Source organism: Grammomys surdaster, unplaced genomic scaffold (assembly GCF_004785775.1).
Source record: "Grammomys surdaster isolate TR1022 unplaced genomic scaffold, NIH_TR_1.0 242, whole genome shotgun sequence".
Lineage (NCBI taxonomy): Eukaryota > Metazoa > Chordata > Mammalia > Rodentia > Muridae > Grammomys > Grammomys surdaster.
In genome coordinates, this window is record NW_021604687.1 from 1,821,347 (window position 1) to 1,840,899 (window position 19,553).

General features: G+C 36.8%; 1 protein-coding gene across 1 annotated transcript; it reads left to right on the plus strand.

The window, feature by feature from the left end:
- Window positions 1–3,433: 3,433 nt before the first annotated feature.
- Window positions 3,434–4,393, plus strand: LOC114627092 (olfactory receptor 14C36-like). Its single transcript, XM_028774766.1, has one exon. It carries the CDS (start codon window positions 3,434–3,436, stop codon window positions 4,391–4,393), a length of 960 nt encoding a protein of 319 aa, XP_028630599.1.
- The last annotated feature ends 15,160 nt before the right edge of the window (window positions 4,394–19,553 follow it).

Genomic DNA, 19,553 nt, shown 5'->3' on the forward strand with positions numbered 1-19,553 from the left:
CAGCTTATGGCGCAGATGGAAACATTAAGGTTCGGATATCTGGCTGCTCCAAGATTGCTGGGTCCTGTGAGTTCCGAGCTGGTCTCACTTGGGCCTGGTATTGGGCAGGAGTGGTTGTTTCACCTATCATCTTAGATGTGTCAGCAGTCCGGGGAGGCTGTGTCTCTCCTGGGAGGATTGGGGTACAGGTCGTTTGTTTTGTTGAACTGTTAAGCTATTTCATTGCAAATTAATTTTATCACATTTACAGCATTTATAATATATACAATTTTATACCATTAGTGTTTCATAATATGTTGAATCATTAGTGTTTGTCATGAGGATTTGACAAAAAGTGTTACCTTATTTCATTAAGCTAATGGGAATTTACCTTTAATTCCATGCAGTTTGAACTCTGCATTAACGCCCCTATTCCTGATCATTAATTTTAGAACTTAGTGTTTCTGCACCATGCATTATTCAGGGAACTTGACAGTTGGATCACTATTATGAAATCATGGTGTGGGATTCCATAGTGTACTTTGACATCAGCTATACTTGAGTTACACTGGTAAGAACATAAAAGCTATCATGCATTGTATCAAGTTTAGCTTCATGTATAAAGTTGTCTTTGTTCCAGGATTCAGCTAGCAGAAAAAATATTTCAGGTGTTACTGTGGATATGTATGAATATACTATTCATATATCCAAATAATCGGTTTTAAGAAATTGAAATTATTATCTATAATATAAATGAATTTCTAGAAAATGCAAGATTTCTCAAACAAACAAACAAAAAAAGAGGATATTCTGCCTCATGTGTATGAAATTAACTCTACCTGGGTTTCCAGGTAAATGGCCTATTCTGAAAGTCTCACACACTCACATCTACCTTGACCATCTTTATTTCTTTTTCCCAATTTGTCTTTTTATGTTCATGTGTCTCACATTCTCTCCTTTCCCCCATCTCTCCCTATATGGATATACATATATGTGTATATATGAAATAATTATACAACATAAATACATTTCATATGTAAATGTACATATGCTAATACATACATAAACAGTTTTGTTCATATTTATATTGGTTATTTTATTTATTTACATTTCCAATGATATCCCTATTCCCAGTTTCCCCTTTAAAAACCCTCATCCATTCCTCCCACCTCCTGCTTCTATAAGTGTGTTCTCCCACTCACCCACCCACCTGCCCACTCCCCTACTCCAGGTCATCGAGCCTCCATAGGACCAAGAGGCTCTCTTGCCATTGACACCAGATAAGGCCATCCTCTGCTACATATGCAGCTGGAGCTGAAGGTCTGTCCACGTGTACTCTGTGTTTTGTGGTTTAATCCCTGGGGACTTTCGGGGGTCTGGTTGGTTGATTTTGTATTTCTTCCTATGCGGTCGCAAACCCTTTCAGCTCCTTCAGTCCTTTCTAACTCCTCCAATGGGATCCCTGTGATCAGTATGATGGTTGGCTGTGAACATCCACATTGCATCTGTATTGGTCAGGCACTGACAGAGCCTCTCCAGAGTGGACAGTTATACTAGGCTCCTGTCAGCAAGCTCTTTTTGGCATCAGCAATAGTGTCTGGAATGGTGTTTGCAGATGTGTTGGATCCATGGATTGGGCAGTCTCCAGATGGCCTTTCCTTCAGGCTCTGATCTTCTCTTTGTTTCTTCATTTCCTTTGACAGGAGAAATTCTGCATTACTATTTTTGAGGTGGGTGAGTAGCCCCATCTCTCAACCGGAGGCTGTGCTTGTCCACTGGGTATGGTTTCAACAGGTTTTATCTCTCCTTTGTTGGGTATTTCAGCTAATATCCTCTCTGTTGGGTCCGGTGAACCTCTTGGGTCCATAGCATCTGGGACTTTCTAGTGGCTACCCCCACTTTCCCCTCTCCCTCCTCTACATACCTCCTTTCAAATTCCTGACCCTATGTAATTCTCCCACATCTCTTTCTGTATTAGAACTATGCCCCTTTTCCCTCTCTTTCCTCTCTTCCTCCCAGATCCCTCTCACTCTCTCCCTCCTGAGATTTTTTCTTCCCCTTTTCAGTAGAACTGTAGCATCCACAATTTAGTGTGGTCTTCATTCTTGGGTTTCATATGATTTGTGAGTTGGATCATCAGTATGCCAAGCATTTTTTTTGTGGCTAATATCCAATTATCAGTGAGAACATACCATGTATGTTGTTTTATGACTGATTTACTTCACCCAGAATATTTTCTAGTTTCATTCATTTGCCTAAGAATTTCATGAAGTCATTGTTTTTAATAACTGAATAGTACTCCATTGTGTAAATGTACTATATTTTCTGTACCCATTCCTCTGTTGAGGGGCATCTGGATTGTTTCCAGCTTCTGGCTATCATAAATAAGGTTGCAATGAACATAGCAGAGCATGTGTCCCTGTTGCATGTTGGAGTATCTTTTGGGTATATGGCCAGGAGTGCTACAGCTGGTTCCTCAGGTAGAACTATGTGCAATTTTATGAGGAACTGCCAGACTGATTTCCAGAGTGGTTGTACCAGCTTGGAATTCCACCACCAAGCCCTGGATACCTCAACACACCTGAAAAGCAAGATTCAGATCTAAAATCCCATCTCATTAATATGATAGAGGACTTTCAGAGGGTCATATACAATACACTTAAAGAAATACAGGAGAATACAGATAAACAACTAGAAGCCCTTAAAGAGGAAACACATAAATCTCTTAAAGAAATACAGGAAAATATAGTCAAACAGGTGAAGGAATTGAACAAAATGTTCCAGGATTGAAAAACAGATATAGAAACATTAAAGGAAACAAAAAAGGAGATGGAAAACTTAGGAAAGAGATCAGGAGTCACAGATACAAGCATTGCCACCAAAATACAAGAGCTAGAAGAGAGGACATTGACACAATAGTCAAAGAAGATATTAAAAAGCAAAAAGTTGCTAACTCAAAGCATTCACGAAATCCAGGATACATTGAAAAGACCAAACTTGAGAATAATAGGTATAGGTGAGAGTGAAGACTCTCAATGTATGGTCCAGTATACATAAACAGCTTTAAAAATATATTTCACATGTTAAATGTCTCTGGGTGTTCCTAATGATTCAGGTAGAGTATCTAGAAGGGAACTTACCATATTACATAACATTATAGTAAACAACTTAATATTTATGAAGATAATAGTATTCAAGTGACAGCTATTATTATGGAAATTAATTCTAAGTACTTATCATACCATACAATTTGACAAACAGCCACATATTAACAGCTAAACATAATAAAATCATATGCAAATCAAGAAAAAATTACTTGATTTTTCACACATAATGTTCAGTTTTAGAGAACATAAATGAACAGTTTCAAGACAAATGCTAGTGATCTATCAAACAATTTAAGATATTCTCAGTTGGTTCTTTTCTCTTTCAGATAAACTTGTACTTTGAGATTATGGCCAACTCCACCCTGGTGACTACATTTCTCCTGGAAGGTTTTGCTAAGTCTTTGGAGCTCAGGATCCTACTCAGTGTGCTGTTCCTGTTGGTGTACCTGGGCAGTCTGCTAGGGAATCTTATTATCATCATTGTTACTACGGTTGACCATACCTTGAATACACCCATGTACTTCTTCCTCAGGAATCTTTCAATTTTAGACATGGTCTACGTTTCTGTTACTGTGCCCAATGCTTGTATCAACTCTCTCACTGATCACAGGAAAATTTCTGTTCCCGGATGTGCAGCACAGATCTTTTTGTTCTTCTTTTGTGCATGTGTAGAGATTCAGTTTCTCACCATCATGTCCCAGGACCGCTCTGTGGCCATCTGCAAGCCTCTTCTCTACACTGTGATCATGAACCACCAGTTCTGTGTTCAGATGACACTGGCTTCCCTACTTAGCTCTCTTATCCTTGCAAGTGTGCACACTTTTCAAACTTTCCAGCTGTCCTTCTGTCACTCTAATGTCATACCTCAGTTCTTCTGTGATATCCCCTCTTTGCTGAGGCTTTCTTGCTCTGACACCTTTATCAACCAACTCTTACTTTTCCTGACTGCCATTGGGCTCAGTTTTAGCTGCTTTGTATTCATTGCTATATCATATGTTCGAATATTATCAGCTGTGTTGAAGATTCCTGTCAAAGGAGAGAGAGGGAAGGCCTTTTCCACCTGCATACCTCACATTATTGTGGTGTCTGTGTTTTTTAGTTCTGCTGCCTATGTGTATCTAAGACCTCCAGTACTAACACTGGAAGTAGCTAAGGAGATGACTCTTTCTGTATTTTATACCATTGTTCCACCATTCTTAAATCCTATCATCTATAGTCTTAGAAACAGACAGATAAAGGAGGCTGTGAAGAAAGTAATATTAAGAATTACTTTCATATTTGAATATAAAAGGAATGAGTACTTGTAAGAATTTTCTAGAGGAAGAAAACTGAGAAAATAAAAAAATATTTATGCACAAATACACACATGTGCACACACGCATACACACACACACACAGCAGATATAGAATCAGTTCTACTTGTTCAAATACAAAAGAAGCTCATAAAAGCACTAAAATGAAAGCAGTAATACATATCCACATTACATAGAGAGATAAGATATAGAAATATACACACACACACACATACATACATACACACACACACACACACATTTATGTATGGTAAAACAATAAAAACTCTGACAAGGAATATGAGGTAAGCAATCTCTAAGGATACCTATAAATTTGTTTTCTGCTTGCCATTTACTGATAGGCATGCATCCTTCCTTTAAGAGTAATTTGTTTACCCAGTCAGACTCCCTTATAGGAACCTAATCTAATACTTGAAAATGATTATCAATTAGAGATTGTTTCCAAGTTAGAGAGAGATACTTATGTCCACTTTTCAGTTTAGCTCTCATATGCTTTATGTTGAGAACTATATAGAACCATGTATACTAACTCACTCTCTGTGAATTCATATGAGTATAGATCATTTTGAGTTGTTTATCAGTGTTCTCAGTTACTAACTGACAAATAACCACATCCTTAGATTTAATGATATCATGTTTAGAAATGCAATTAATCTTTGTCTAAGAGCTTAGTATTTTATCTTACTATATTTTCAGCAAACCTTATATATGCTCGTGTACCCAGGATGAATAATATTCACAAAATTATAAAATGATTATAGCAGAAATCAGAGACTTTATTAAATTACTTTCATTATAATTCCAGAAGACAAAATACTTAGTATTTGGTTACTATTTCAAGTTAAAAATAATATATATGGAATCATTTTTAGTTTTGATTACACTAACTTGTAAAACTTTTTAAAGATTTATTTGTTTTATTATATGGGCATTTATGTTTTGCCTGTATGTGTATTTATGCACCATATATATTCAGTGCCTTCAAAAGACACAGGCATTGAATCATCTGCTACTGGAGTTACATGGAGACTGTTCTTCAGTTCCACACGGATGCTGAGATCTGAACCAGGTCTCCTGCAAGAGCATCAAGTGCTCTTAACTGATGAACCATTCCTCTGGATTCAGCATTTAATCTCTTTAACATTACATTTTTCTTTCATTAATAAAATAAAGGTTCACAATAGCTTTTTAAATTCTCAGAAATTCTCTGTATCTTTTTTATGTTTCTATACAGTTTGGCCATTCTCTCTCTCTCTCTCTCTCTCTCTCTCTCTCTCTCTCTCTCTCTCTCTCTCTCTCCACCTCCCACCTCTCTCTCTCTCTCTCTCTCTCTCTCTCTCTCTCTCTCTCTCTCTTTCTCTCTCTCTGTGTTTGTATGTAGGTCTTGGGGCATAGTGGTTCTATAGGGTTTGATTTTTGAAAATGTACTTCAATAGGGGTTCTTAAATGCTTTGACCTCCCTTTTAGCCTACCTCCCACCAGAGAGAGTAGAAAGAAAATGTTCATAGAGCAAAGAAGGATGTGGATCTGTTTAGAAATAGGTTTTTGGGTAATTACAATCTTGGGTAATTATAAAGGTATCAGAAATTTACGTTTCATGAATTAACAGCAGTAGCTCAATCCACTTGCAAATAACATTCATGAATCAGCCACTGCAGTACAATCCAGTAGAAACCGTGAGGCTTTGCCAATCAGTCTGAGTCCACAGAAGTGGAAAGAACATGACCAGAAGTTCTTTGGTGGCATTTTTCTTTAAGAAGTAAGGACAAACAATAACCAGCAACAAATGGTAAGGCAAGCCAATACCACAAATCATTGTTCACTGTCTGTTGGATATACTTATACCCTTTCCAAATACCACATGTCCTCACAAGCATTCACTCCAGCAAACTATCACAAGCCCCTTTTCTAGGCATCTTCCAAATGAACACCATGTATCTGTTCTCAGCAAAACATCCTCCTACATGTCTGCTTCTGCAAAACATCCTCTCATAAGACAGTTTCCTGAAAAACATCAGATGGCAAAACCCATCCTCCAAAGAAACCCAGAAATTTCTACTCTATATCCTACATTCTGTTTAAAAAAATTTCTTTCTCTAATATTATCCATCTGTGCACAATAGAAACAATTATAAGAGCCAAAGAACTAAAACTGTACATCATACCTTAAACAAACAACTTACGTACATGATAGACAAACAATTACTTCACAAAATAACCTTTAATTTCTATCAAATATACAATAATTAAGCAAAGCAACTATAATTTTTTGAGGCACACATAGGGTGTTTTAAGTTTATGACTCTTATGAATAGAACAGCAATGAGGCTATATCAGCAAGTGTCTCTGTGGTAAGATAAAGCAACATTTAGGTATAAGTCACAGAATGACATAGTTGGATCTTGAGGTAGATTCCCATTTTCCTGAGGAACCATCACATTGATTTTTATAATGGCTTTTCATCTGCATACCAATCAGCAATAGATTTTACTTTTATTTCCCTGATAACTAATTTGTTAGACATTTCTTTAAGTGTGTCTCAGCCACTTCAGTTTCCTCTTTGGAGAATTCTGTGTTAGAACTGTATCCATTTCCTAAATGGGTTCTCTGTTTTCTTGATATGTAGTTTCTTGAGTTTTTTTAAACATTTTGAATATTAGCCTTACACTGGATATGGAGTTGTAAAAAATATTTTTCTATTCTGCAGGCTTCCATTTTGTTCAGTTTGTTTAAATGAATGATGATGTAGTATAAAACCTATATAATTCCATTTTTGAAGAAGCTACTTGTTTTTTTTCAAGTGAGGGCTAAACTCCAATACCAGGGGGGAAAATCACAAAGTTCACCTGAGCAAATATCCTATGGCAACTCACCCCCTTATTCACAACCAATAAAGCTACAGTAGCTGGACCAGTTTACATCAAAAAAACTTAAGTCATCCTGCAGAGAATAGATAGCCTGATCATCCTATTTGTCAGGTAGCTCTGCTCTTTGTTCAAATCCTTCAGATTACAACAGAAATGCAATTTTTAAAATATTAGCTTGCTGACCTGCATGGAAATTTCCCAAGTTTGCTGTAACCATAATAAAAGACTTTGAACCCCTAGACTAGGGGCTCTCACTCTAATCCACTGGTAGGGGATGGTGGGAGACCTTCCTCTAGAGCTTGTAATAAAGACCCTTATGTGTTTTACATAGGAATTGAATATTTGGTGGTATTTGGGTATCTGAAACTTGGGCATAACAATAGAAACTTCTAAGTCTTATGAGGGACCGTTTATTATTTCTTGATCTTAGATCATGTCCCAGTGGTGGTCTATTAAGAAAGTCTTTTACTTTGCTGTGGAAAGCCCTTGATGCTGCTTCTAGGATACTGGCAAGTGTATTTTCAGTAGGCAAGGAAGACAAGGGTCTAGGCTCAGATAAGAATATTTGCATTTGACTAATATAAGGCTAAAGGTAAATATAGTTAAGGAATATATGATATTCCTTTTATTTTGGTCATTCTGATAAGTCCCTAGACACAGTGACTATGGGACTTCGTTTATTGCCTTGTTTGATTACTTTGTCTTTGATCTAAGAACTGACCCTCTTCTTTGCAAGTACCTAGAATGGTATAAAAGCATACCGGGAAAAAAATAAACCTGTTTCAGCACTGGATGGAGTCATGCTATAATGTTCTCTAATTGTATTTTATTTCATTAATCCTCCCTCCCTCACTTGAGACCCTGTTGACCGACTGTTCTGCCTTGGTCACTTTGCCAGTGAATTCAAGGTTATCCTCAATTTCTCTGTATCAGGTTTCAATATATCCATATTTACGTTTAGGTCTTTCATACATTTGTAGTTGAGTCATATTCAAGGAGATGTGCGTCTACTTATATTTGTCTTCTACATGTAGCTATCCAGATACAGGAGCAGCCCCATTTGTGGAAGATGGTGTATTCTTTCCACTGCATATTTCTGGCTTCTTTATAAAAAAAAACTGGGTGATAGTAGGTGTATGGATTTGTGCCTGGATTGTCAAGTTGATTTTATTGATTAATGTGTTTGTTTAGTGGCATTGACATGCTTTTATTTTTTTCTGTATTTCTGTAGTACATTTTGAAGTCTTCAATGGTGATACTTTTAGCACCTCTTTTATTATTCATGGTTATTTTAGCCCAGAAAAACTACTGATTTGTTTGAGTTAATTTTGTATCCAGCCACTTTGCTGAAGCTGTTTATCAGCTGTAGGAGTTCTCTAGTGGATTTTTTTGGGTCACTTATGTATACTATCATATCACCTAAAAATAGTGGTATTTTAACTTTCTACTTTCCAATCTGTATCCTTTTGATCTCCCGTTTTTGCCTACTTGACTTTTTTCCTTTACTGCTTTCAATATTCTTTCTTTGTTCTGTGCATTTGATCTTTTAATTATTATGCGATGGGAGGAATTTCTTTTCTCATCCCATTTGTTTGGAGTTCTGTATGCTTCTTGTATGTTTGTGGGCATCTCTTTCTTTACGTTAGGGAACTTTTTTACTATAATTTTGGTGAAGATGTTTGCTGGCCCTTTGAGTTGGGAATCTTCACTCTCTTCCATACCTATTATTCTTAGGTTCTGTCTTTTCATTGTGTCCTGGATTTCTTGAATGTTTTGAGTTAGAATCTTTTTACCTTTCATATTTTCTTTGACTGTTGTGTCAATATCCTCTCTTCTATCCCTTGTATTCTGTTGGTGATGGTTGCATCTGTGACTCCTGATCTCTTTCCTAGGTTTTACACCTACAGTGTTGTCTTGCTTTGTGTTTTCTTTAATGCTTCTATTTCCACTTTTAGATAGTGGAATTCAGTTTTGTTCAATTCTTTCACTTGTTTGATTGTGTTTTCTTGTATTTCTTTAAGAGATTTATGTGTTTCCTCTTTAAGGAATTCTACTTGTTTACCTATGTTCTCCTGTATTTCTTTAAGTGAGTTATTTATGTCCTTCTTAAAGTCCTCTATCATATTCATGAGAAGGGATTTTAGATCTTTCTTTTCAGGCCTGTTGAGGTATCCAGGGCTTGATATGGTGAGAAAACTGGATTTTGATGTTGTCAAGTAGCTTTGTTTTCTGTTGCTTATGATCTTGGGCTTGCCTCTTGCCATCTGGTTATCTCTAATGCTACCTGCCCTCTCTGTTTCTGACTGGAATCTATCCCTCCTATGAGCCTGTTCTTCAGAACTTCTAGGTGTCTAGCTCTGTGATCCTATGATTTTGGGATCCTTTGATCCTGAGATCCTGGGTGTATCAAAGCTTCTGGGAGTCAAGCTGCCTCTGGGATCCTGAGATCCTGGTATACCTGAGGTTCTGAGATCGTGTTGTGGCAGAGCTCCTGCGGCTCATGCTTTCTCTAGGTATGACAAGGATAGGAGGGATACCAGAGCTGTGGGTCCAGTCAGGGCACAGGTGCAAACTGAAAGAAATGTGTGCCACTGGCTGGGCAAAGTGTCCTGCTTCCTTGGTTCCTACGGGTGTTGCAGTTATGATGGGTATTGGGGGAGGTGTTTTGGCCTCAACTCTGATCTTGGGTATGTCAGAGCTCCAGTGACACTGGGTGTGTCAGTATACCTGGCTGTTGAGCTTCCTCTGGATTTTGTAGGAATGTGTGGGGTGAGAATGCCCTGGGTACACTCTTCAAGTGTACATTTAACTTGTTGATATGAGTACTTTCTAATTTCTTTATGGATGTACTTTGTGCTATGAACTTTCCTCTTAGCACTGCTTTCATGGTATCCCATAAATTTGGGTTTGGTATGCCTTCATTTTTGTTGAATTCTAGAAAGTCTTGAATTTTTTTTCCTGAACCAGAGATCATTCAGTAGAGAGCCATTCCATTCCCATGAGTTTGTAGGCTTTTCAGTGTTTCTGTTGTTCTTGAAGTCCAACTTTAATTTATGAAGATAATATACAAAGTATTACATCTATTTTTTTTATCTGATGAGATTTGCTTTTTGATTGTTTTGTCAATTTTGGAGAAAGATTCATGGGGTGCTGAGAAGAAGGCATATTCTTTTTTGTTTGAATGAAATATTCTATAAATGTCTGTTAATTTGATTATATTCATAATTTGTGTTAGTCTTGTTATTTCTCTGTTTAGTTTTTGTCTGCATGTCCTGTCCATTGACTAGAACAGGATGTTGTCTCTGACTACTGTGTGGGGTTCAATGTGCAACTTAAGCTTTAGCAATATTTCTTTTACAAATGTGAGTATCCTGTTGTCTAGGGCATTAATGTCCAGACTTAAGATATCCTCTTGGTAAATTTTTCTTTTTATTAGTATGGAGTGTCCTTCCCTGACTCTTTGATTAATTTTGGTTGAAAGTCTATTTTATTAGATAAAAGATTGGATATTCCAGCTTGCTTCTTTAGTCTGTTTGCTTGAAAAATATTTTTCAGCCCTTTATTCTGAGGTAATATCTATCCCTATTGCTGAGGTGTGTTTCTTGTATGCAACAAAGTGATGTATTCTGTTTTTCTATCCATTAGCCTATGTCTTTTTATTAAGATATTAAGTTTATTGATGTTGAGAGATATTAATGACCAGTGATTGTTATTTCCTGTTTTCTTTATGTTGGTGGTGTTAGTGTGTGTGTGTGTGTGCATTTGTGTATACTTTCCTTGCCTTTTATTTGCTGATATGGAATTAATTACTTCCTTACTTTCTATGTTGTCTTAGGTGTACTTTTTCTTCTTGTGTTGGGCTTTTCCTTCTAGAATTTTCTGTAAGTCTCATTATGTGAATAGATATATTCTGAATTTGAATTCAGCTTGAAACATCTTGTTTTTTTCCATCTTTATGGATTGAGAATTTTGCTAGGTATAGTAGTCTAGGTTGGCACCTGGGTTTTTTTTTTTTTTTTTAGAAATTTCAAGCTATCTATCCAGGTCCTTGTAGAATTTAAGGTCTTGTTGAGAAGTCTGCTTTAATTGTAGTAGTTCTCACTTTGTGTCTTACCTGGCCTTGTTCCCTTGCATTTTTTAACATTCTTTGTTTGTTCTGTAGATTATATGTTTTGATTAATATGGGGTGGGGAGATTTTCTTTTCTGGCCCAGTGTTATTTTTGTTCTATAAGCTTCTTGTGTGCTTATACCCATCTCTTTCATTAAGCTGAAAAATTTTTCTTCTATGATCTTGTTGAGAACATTTTCTGTGCTTTGTATCCTGGACTCTTCATCATCTTCTATTCCTATTATTATTCTTAGATTAGGTGTTTTCATGGTATACTAGATATCCTGGATATTTTGTGTCAGGAATTTTTTAGATCTATCATTTTCTTTGCCTGATGTGTCAATTTCTTCTCTTGTGTCTTCTATGATGGAGATCCTCTCTTTCATCTCCTACATTCTGTTGGTGATGTTTGCATGTGTTGTTCCTGTTCTCTATCTTAGGTTTTCCATCTCCAGAGTTTTTTCAGCTTATGTTTTCCTTATGGCTTCAGTTTCCATTCTCAGGTCTTGCACAGTTTTATATATATATATATATCCTTCACCTATTTGATTGGATTTTCCTTTATATCTTTTAAGAGATTTATTTTGTTTTCGATTTAAAGAACTCTATCATCTTTATAAGACTGTATTTAAGGTCATTTTCTTTTGTTTCTGGTAGTGTTAGGATATCCAGAACTTGCTATAGTGTGGCAGATTTGCTTTGGATGTGTAATACTGCCCTGTATTTTGTAGATTCTGTTCTACTGAGGGCCTTTAGTCATCCGGATGGTTTGTATCCCTAGGTATTCTTGTTGTAGTAGGTATTTGGGAGGTAGATGAACCTCAGTGGTCCTGTTATGGCAGGCTTTCTCTGGCTGTATTGTTCTGGACTTCCAGTTCTGTATCTCAGTAGCCTCAAGTCTGATGAAGAAGGGCAAAAAGGGATCAGGAGAATAGATGTCTTCCCGGGCTTGCAGGGTATTCATGACAGATAGGCTTGGCCAAGAGGGCTCTAAGAGCAGGGAAAATGGGTGGAGTAATGGAAACTTATGTATATAGTTCAGAAATCTGATAGAGGTCAAAGAGAAGTGGCAGGAGAATTGAGGTCCCTCTGGGATAGCAGGCTGCTCATGGCAGCCTGGCTTGCCCCAGAGAATTCAGCAAGCAGGGAAGATAGGTGGGGGAAGGTAAGCTTACCTGTATGATTCAGGCTCAGCAAGTCTAATGAAGGTGGGAGAAGAAGTGGCAGGAGCATGGAGGTCTCTCTGGGGTAACAGGCTACTCTTGGTTTGGTTTTATAATTGTTTACTTCTAATGCCTAATGTAATTTTTGAAGTAAAACTTCTGAATTTAGTTAAAATACACTTAATCCTTAAGAACTCACTAATTTAGGCGTATCCAATTTTTAGTATATCAATTTCTGCTTTCAGCAATTCTAAATCTTGGGAAAAACACATCAAAATTATTGTCATACCTCAGCTTACTAATACTTTGTGTAATATACTTAGTAGATCTAGTTGAGAGTAACCAATTCCTTTCATAAACGTTAAAAGTCAATTACTAAATTCTGGTTAAATTCTTACATACATGATAGCCATAGACATGAATAAAATAAAGCATTGCTTCTGGTACTAAAAAATGAACTTCCTCTGTAATAATTCTATGGAGTGGTACTTTCATGAGTCACATATTTATTTACAGATTCATAGGTTGGAAAATACTGACTGACAACTTATTTGTTGCATTTGTGTCTATTTTATATGCTAGTAAAAGGAATCATCCATTTTCAGATAATTAAAATATAAACGCTGTCAGATCATTTGAAATTATTCATCCAGCATGTGTCTGCATTTAGAATCTATGGAGATATTTATTCCCCTTCTCTTGAATGTAAATATATAACCTCAGCGTAATAGTTATTTCACCAGTGTAATCAAAATATTTGTTCAGTACATGATTTTCATGATAATGAGTAGTTATAGACAGATAGGTGACAGATATTCGATAGGACTTATGTTCCATTTTCTCTATTGTGACTTTTTATGTCTATCATGAACAAGCATCATATATCCTAAGGGCATCATTGTTCTTTCTTTCTTGTAAAAATTGTTAGTTATTTCTCACAGTGTAATTGACATTAGAGATTGGCTGCCACCTTTTGCATACAGCTTGCTTAAAAATCAGTTTTGCTAACCACAGTCAAAAAAGCACAGCAATATTTTAATGTAAACCTAAGCATAGGTTTTATTTATCAGATGTCAGAGCATTTTGAAAGTTACTTTTTACTGCCAATTGAAAAAAATCCAAAACATCCACAGAACCACCAAACTGAGTAGAATGGTTTGGATGTTTAGGCTAGAACAAGGAAGTAGGCTTCAGACATGAAAAATGACCTTAGGCTAGGACAGGGAAGTAAGCTCAGATACTTTGATCATCCTTATAAGCCCTTAGAAACAGTGATCCCGAATGTGTTCATGTAAAAGAGGACAACATCTGAAATGTAGATAAACAAAGTACACAATGATAAGAAAAAGAAAAACAAACAAACAAACAAACAAATAATGGAACTGGCTTTGGCAGCCCAACATTTGAGATGCTTTAACAGCAATTTACCATTACCCATCTTACTGGGATTAGTTATAATTGTCAAGGAAAAAAGACTGTGGAACTGGCCCATGGAACTTTAAAACAATATTTTCATAAAATCAAAAAAGGGGGAGATACACCCCTGTACTCCACAGATTTATTTAAATCATATTCTTTTTATTTTTTATTTTAAAGTGTTTTTTTTTTTAAATTGGAAGCCCAGGAACTCCTTGCTTAGTGTCTATGACACTCTACAACTAGGCATACTTATGCATAGGTTAAAGGGAAGGATCCACTTACTGGCATAAGTCATGGTCTTGATCAGGTATTAAATATGGGGAAAAGGACATATTTGTGTTTTTTTTTCTGCAGGATGCTGAAGAAGCATGGTGGGCACCAGAGCAATGGATGAGACATGCTGATGCCATGACAAAGAATGATGCTGACCTGTGTGTGAGCTTCTGAGTGCCCTGACAATGGTGACTGTGAAGCTGTATTGGACATAAGTTCCCGATTCACCATTGTTTACCTATACCTCTGATGGGACAAGCTGCCTTGCCTCAAGTTCTTAGACCTTGTAGAACAGAGAATCAAAAAGAGAAGTTATAATCCCTCTTGTATTGTTTTTAAAGGTGACCAGTTATTCAGACTCAATCATGGACTAGTCTAGAAATCAATCCAATATTTGAAATAACAGTCTTCATTTGGAAGTCTGTTTCTGGACATTTTCAGAGACATATATGGAAATTAGCTGCAGTTCTCTATGATGTTACGTTAGTAAGAGTTAAAGTTGTAGCAGGATCTGGATTTCAAATAGGTGTTAACACATGTGTTAAGGCTTTTTAAATTGTCAAGTTAAAAATACTTTTTTCTTCTACAGTGTTTAATGTAAGTTGCATTGATTGTACACCTTCTAATTGTGTTTGTGTTTTGAAATCCGGCATGTCAGTTATGGAAGTCTATCAACCAGGGTTGTACAATCTCACCCACACTGAGCCTAGGTGGTCTTCTTCTTAGATTTTAAAAATTGTGATCTATTTCCTGATAAGAAATAATTTTCTCAAGTTTAGTGATGTGCTAAAGTTTTAGACAAATCAAATGCTCAAAACTATCAATAATAACATCATTTACCTTATTTGAAAATTATTTATTTGTAGTATGTATTCTGTAAGGCATACATGAATAATATGATCATATTTATATTTGTATTTCTGGAGTGTTGGGAAATAAATACAAGACATTGCCCATGCATGGTAACCTCTCTGTCAATGAATTTTGCCTACAGCTCCCAGATCATATGATTCTAGTAAGGAATGACAATCATATTGGGGAGTTTTGAACAGTCACAATATGCAAGTCAGACATCATGGTGCTTTGCAAATATCAACTCATTTAAAAAAAAAAACCATAATCCAAGCCTTTAAGATAGCAACTCTCTTTAGAAATGAAGACACTCAAACACATACACATTCACATGTGCAAACATACACACACACACACACATACACACACACACAAATACCCTTTAAAGTCACAAAGGGAGGGATAGGAGTTTGTTGTGTCCATTAACATGAAAGAAGGAAGGAGACCTGACTTAAAGCCCAGAAATATCCATGAAGAAGAAAATGTAAACATCAGTTTTCTTCCATCAAGACACTATGCTATCATTCTTGGTATGAAAAACTTACACACACACACACACACACACACACACACACACAAAGAGAGAGAGAGATGTGTGAGTGTGTGTGTGTGTGTGTGTGTGAAAGAGAGAGAGAGAGAGAGAGAGAGAGAGAGTGAGACAGAGACAGAGACAGAGAGACAGAGACAGAGGAGATGAGGGAGGGAGAGGGAGAACAATGGTATACATGTGGAAGTCAGAATACAATTTTGTGGAGTAAGTTCCCACTATTCATCTTAAAATGGATTCCTGAGATACATCTTCCTCAGGCTTACATGAGCTTTTGCATACTTGACCATCTCACCAGTCCCTACATTGAAGTGCATACATATATTTCAAAAGTAAACGATTCGTCAAGTTTTTTACCTGGGCATTCAAGATGTAGTTGCCAACATATTTAAGAGAATCTGTTAGAGGAGGCAAATTAAGGAATGAGTCCTTCCTGGAGCAGCACCATAATACAGAGTAGAGGAAATGCCTTTCAATTACTGATTAAATCAGCCCTGAATCAAGGCAGCAAGTGTAAACCACCACCAGTATCTTAACCCTAAGTTAATGGACTGCTTTCTGTGATACTATGTGATGTAATTCTTCAACTAAATTGTTATCTCCAGAATAATCATTGTTCTCTAATGTAACCAACAATATTCACCTTCCATGAAAAAAAAAATCAGCATTAACATAAGCCACAGCACATTCTTTAAGGAGTCTGGAATGTTCTTGTAACAACATACTTTCTTGTAACAACATACTTAAGACTATCAGCATAAGTATAACTTCTTCCCCATCAAGGCACATGTGCTTTTCTTGAATGTAGATATTTGAGTGAAGTTGGACCATGCTTCCCTCGAGTTTAACAGTTGCTTTGAGAAAGTTCTCATAATGATTACCAGTGAGGAACAAGAGGAACTTTTTCTACACTATATTTGAGAGAATGAACAGTTCAGACACAGCAGAAGAAAACAGAGTTAGGAATTTAAATATGCGCAACTATCATAGTTATTCTTAGTAAAAATCTATTTAGCAGATTTTTCAGTAGAAATATTCTTTTATAAATCTTGTCATTAAGCAGAAGTGATTTCCCCCATTCACAGGGAATATGCTGTTGTTTATTGGTTGGGAAATTTACAATGATCTGATCATGAACCCAGTATCTCTTGTCAAATATGGTCACCTACTGCTTACTGTGGTTAATTATACATTTTTGGAATTAAGAAGTATAGCAAAATGCTGCAGAGACATTTTGAGGCTCCTGCATTTTTCATACCCTATGAATATTTATTGTAAGAAAATAATCAGGGAAGTATGTAAAACTCTTAATAATAAAAACAATTTGATCACTGTGTTCATGAAAACGAGGCAGGAGGACTGTAGTAGCTTCAGGGAACCCTGAGCTAAATAAAGAGATTCTGTCTGAAAAATCAATAAAATAATAATAATATCAATAATAATTCCATAGAGACAAATTGCTCATTGAAATATTCAGGATTTTCCTGACACCTGGATTAAACTTACTTGTTTAGAGAAAACTTCATTTTGACCAATAATATGGCAAGGTTTCAGAGAAATCTGTAGTACCTATATTTGACAGGACTCACATGAGCATCTGCAGCATCATGGAAAGCTAATAGAGCAGATAGTAATGACCTATACATTTACTTCTTTATTGTACCAACCTGAAATACAGCCCCATGGACTTACTATTTAGGGTGTCTGGTAAATACTGTCTGCCTCACTTTTGCATTATTTAATAGTGGGGTGACTACTGAGAAAACACATGTAAACTAAGTGTTATGTACAACCTGAGGTTTCAGTGTAGCTGGCACTTAGAGCTGTTTTGGATGGTGTGTAAGAATCACATTAGAAATTGCCATTTTGTTTGTTTTGTATGTGGTTTCCAATACTTTGATCTATTTACTTTAGTGAATCATTAAAAAAGAAAAGATAAACTAATTTCAATAATTGATATTAGGTGCTTCTAAAAATTTAAACAAAATGGAATACTTCAAATGAGATGACTGTTGTTGATTTTAAAAAATATTTATATATTATTAATTAATTCACTTATTTACATCACAAATGTTGCCTCCCAGTCTCCCCTCAAAGAGTCGTTCCTCCATTCTATTTTCCCTTTGCCACTGAGAAGGTTCCTCCTACCACCTGGTATCCCCCACCTTTGGGCATCAAGTCTTTACAGGATTTGGCATATCCTCTTCCACTGAGGCCAGACAAGGCAACCACATGCTACATATGTGCTGGGGGCCTCAGACCAGGTCTTTATTTAGTTGGTGGCTCTCTCTCTCTCTGGTAACTACCAGAGGTCCAGGTTAGATAACACTGTTGGTCTTCCTGTGAGGTTTCCATCCCTCTCAGTTCCTTCAGTCCTTCCTCTAACTCTTCCATAGGGATCCTAGATCTCTGCTCAATGCTTGGGTGAGTATCTGCATCTGTCTCAGTCAGCTGCTGGTAAAGCCTCTCAGAGGCTAGGGTCCTTTCATCAAACACAATATAGTATCAGTAGTAGTGTCAGGGATTGGTCTTATCCATGGGGTATATCCCAAATTGGGCTAGTCATTGGTTGGCTACTCCTTCAGGAGCTCAACCAAATAGACGTTTCATTTTATCTCTGCATTACTTTTAGGCAAGAAAAATTTTGGGTCAAAAGTTTTATAGGTGGCTTGATTCCCATCTCTTCACTAGGGGACCTGATTGACTTCAGGATGTGGTCACTTCAGGTTCCATGTCCCGACTGTCGGGAATTTCATTTTAAGATCACCCACATTGAGCCCTGGGGCCTCCAAATCCCAGGTCTCTGGGACTTTCTTGCAGTTCTAGTCACTCCCCACTGCAGTTGAATATTTCCATTTATTCCCCTGGCCTTCTGTGCCTATCTCCTGTCTTCCCCCAAACCTGATTCTGCCCCCCATTCTCCTCCTCTCCCCAGTCACACCCAGGTCCCTGACTACTCCTGCTTCCCATAGGTATTTTGTCTTCCCTTTAAGTGAGCCACAGTTGTGCCTTCTCTCTTAACTTCTTAGGGTCCATTGGGGTGTATCACTGGTATTCTGTACTTTTTAGCTAATATCCATTTGTCAGTGAGTGCATATCATGCGTTTCCTTCTATGTGTAGGTTACCTCACTCATGATGATGTTCTTTTTTATAGATTTTTAAATTGTTTAAATTTACCTTTTAGTTCTTGTATCCATGCTATGTGAGTATACATGACATGTCACCTATGTGGAGGTCAAAGGACAGTTTGCAGCTATTACCTCCTCACCACATCTAGGTATCAAGTCCCTTTACCAAATGAATCACCTTGTTGCCCTATTGCAAACATTTGAACAATGAGATAATTCTTTCGATAATTAGGTATGTCCAACTTTTTCCACTGGATGCTTACACCCAAATATAGATATGAACGCAGTCCAAAAAGAAATAATAAATGTGCTCAAATCATGATGAGATAATTTTCTTTTTTCATTAATTAATTTTTTTTTCAAATTATTTCCTGGTTGCAACTGTGTTCCTCATCTGTAGATATTTCCTAGTCAAATTTCTGGGGTCACACATGAATACTAATGTATCATCAGGCCATAACAGTCAGAAACACAGAGACCCCTTGCGAAAAGTCAAGCCCCAAACTGAGTCAGAGAATTCCCAGGATTATAAGTGTCATGGAGAGAAGTGGAGGTCTGGCACCATGTAGCAGGAACAAGGTTCCTTAAAAATGTCTAGTCAGGCTATTGATCAAGGTGCATCCCAGTTGCAGAAAAAAAAACTGTATATTTGATAATATTTGTACCATGGTACTCCTACCAAGACAGCAGCAGATATAGTTAAAGTGGCCCAGCCTGTGCCTACGAAAACAAGTTGATGAGTGTTGGAAGAGGTTCTTGTGCATTGTGCATTCAGATGCTGATTTCAGTGCCTGG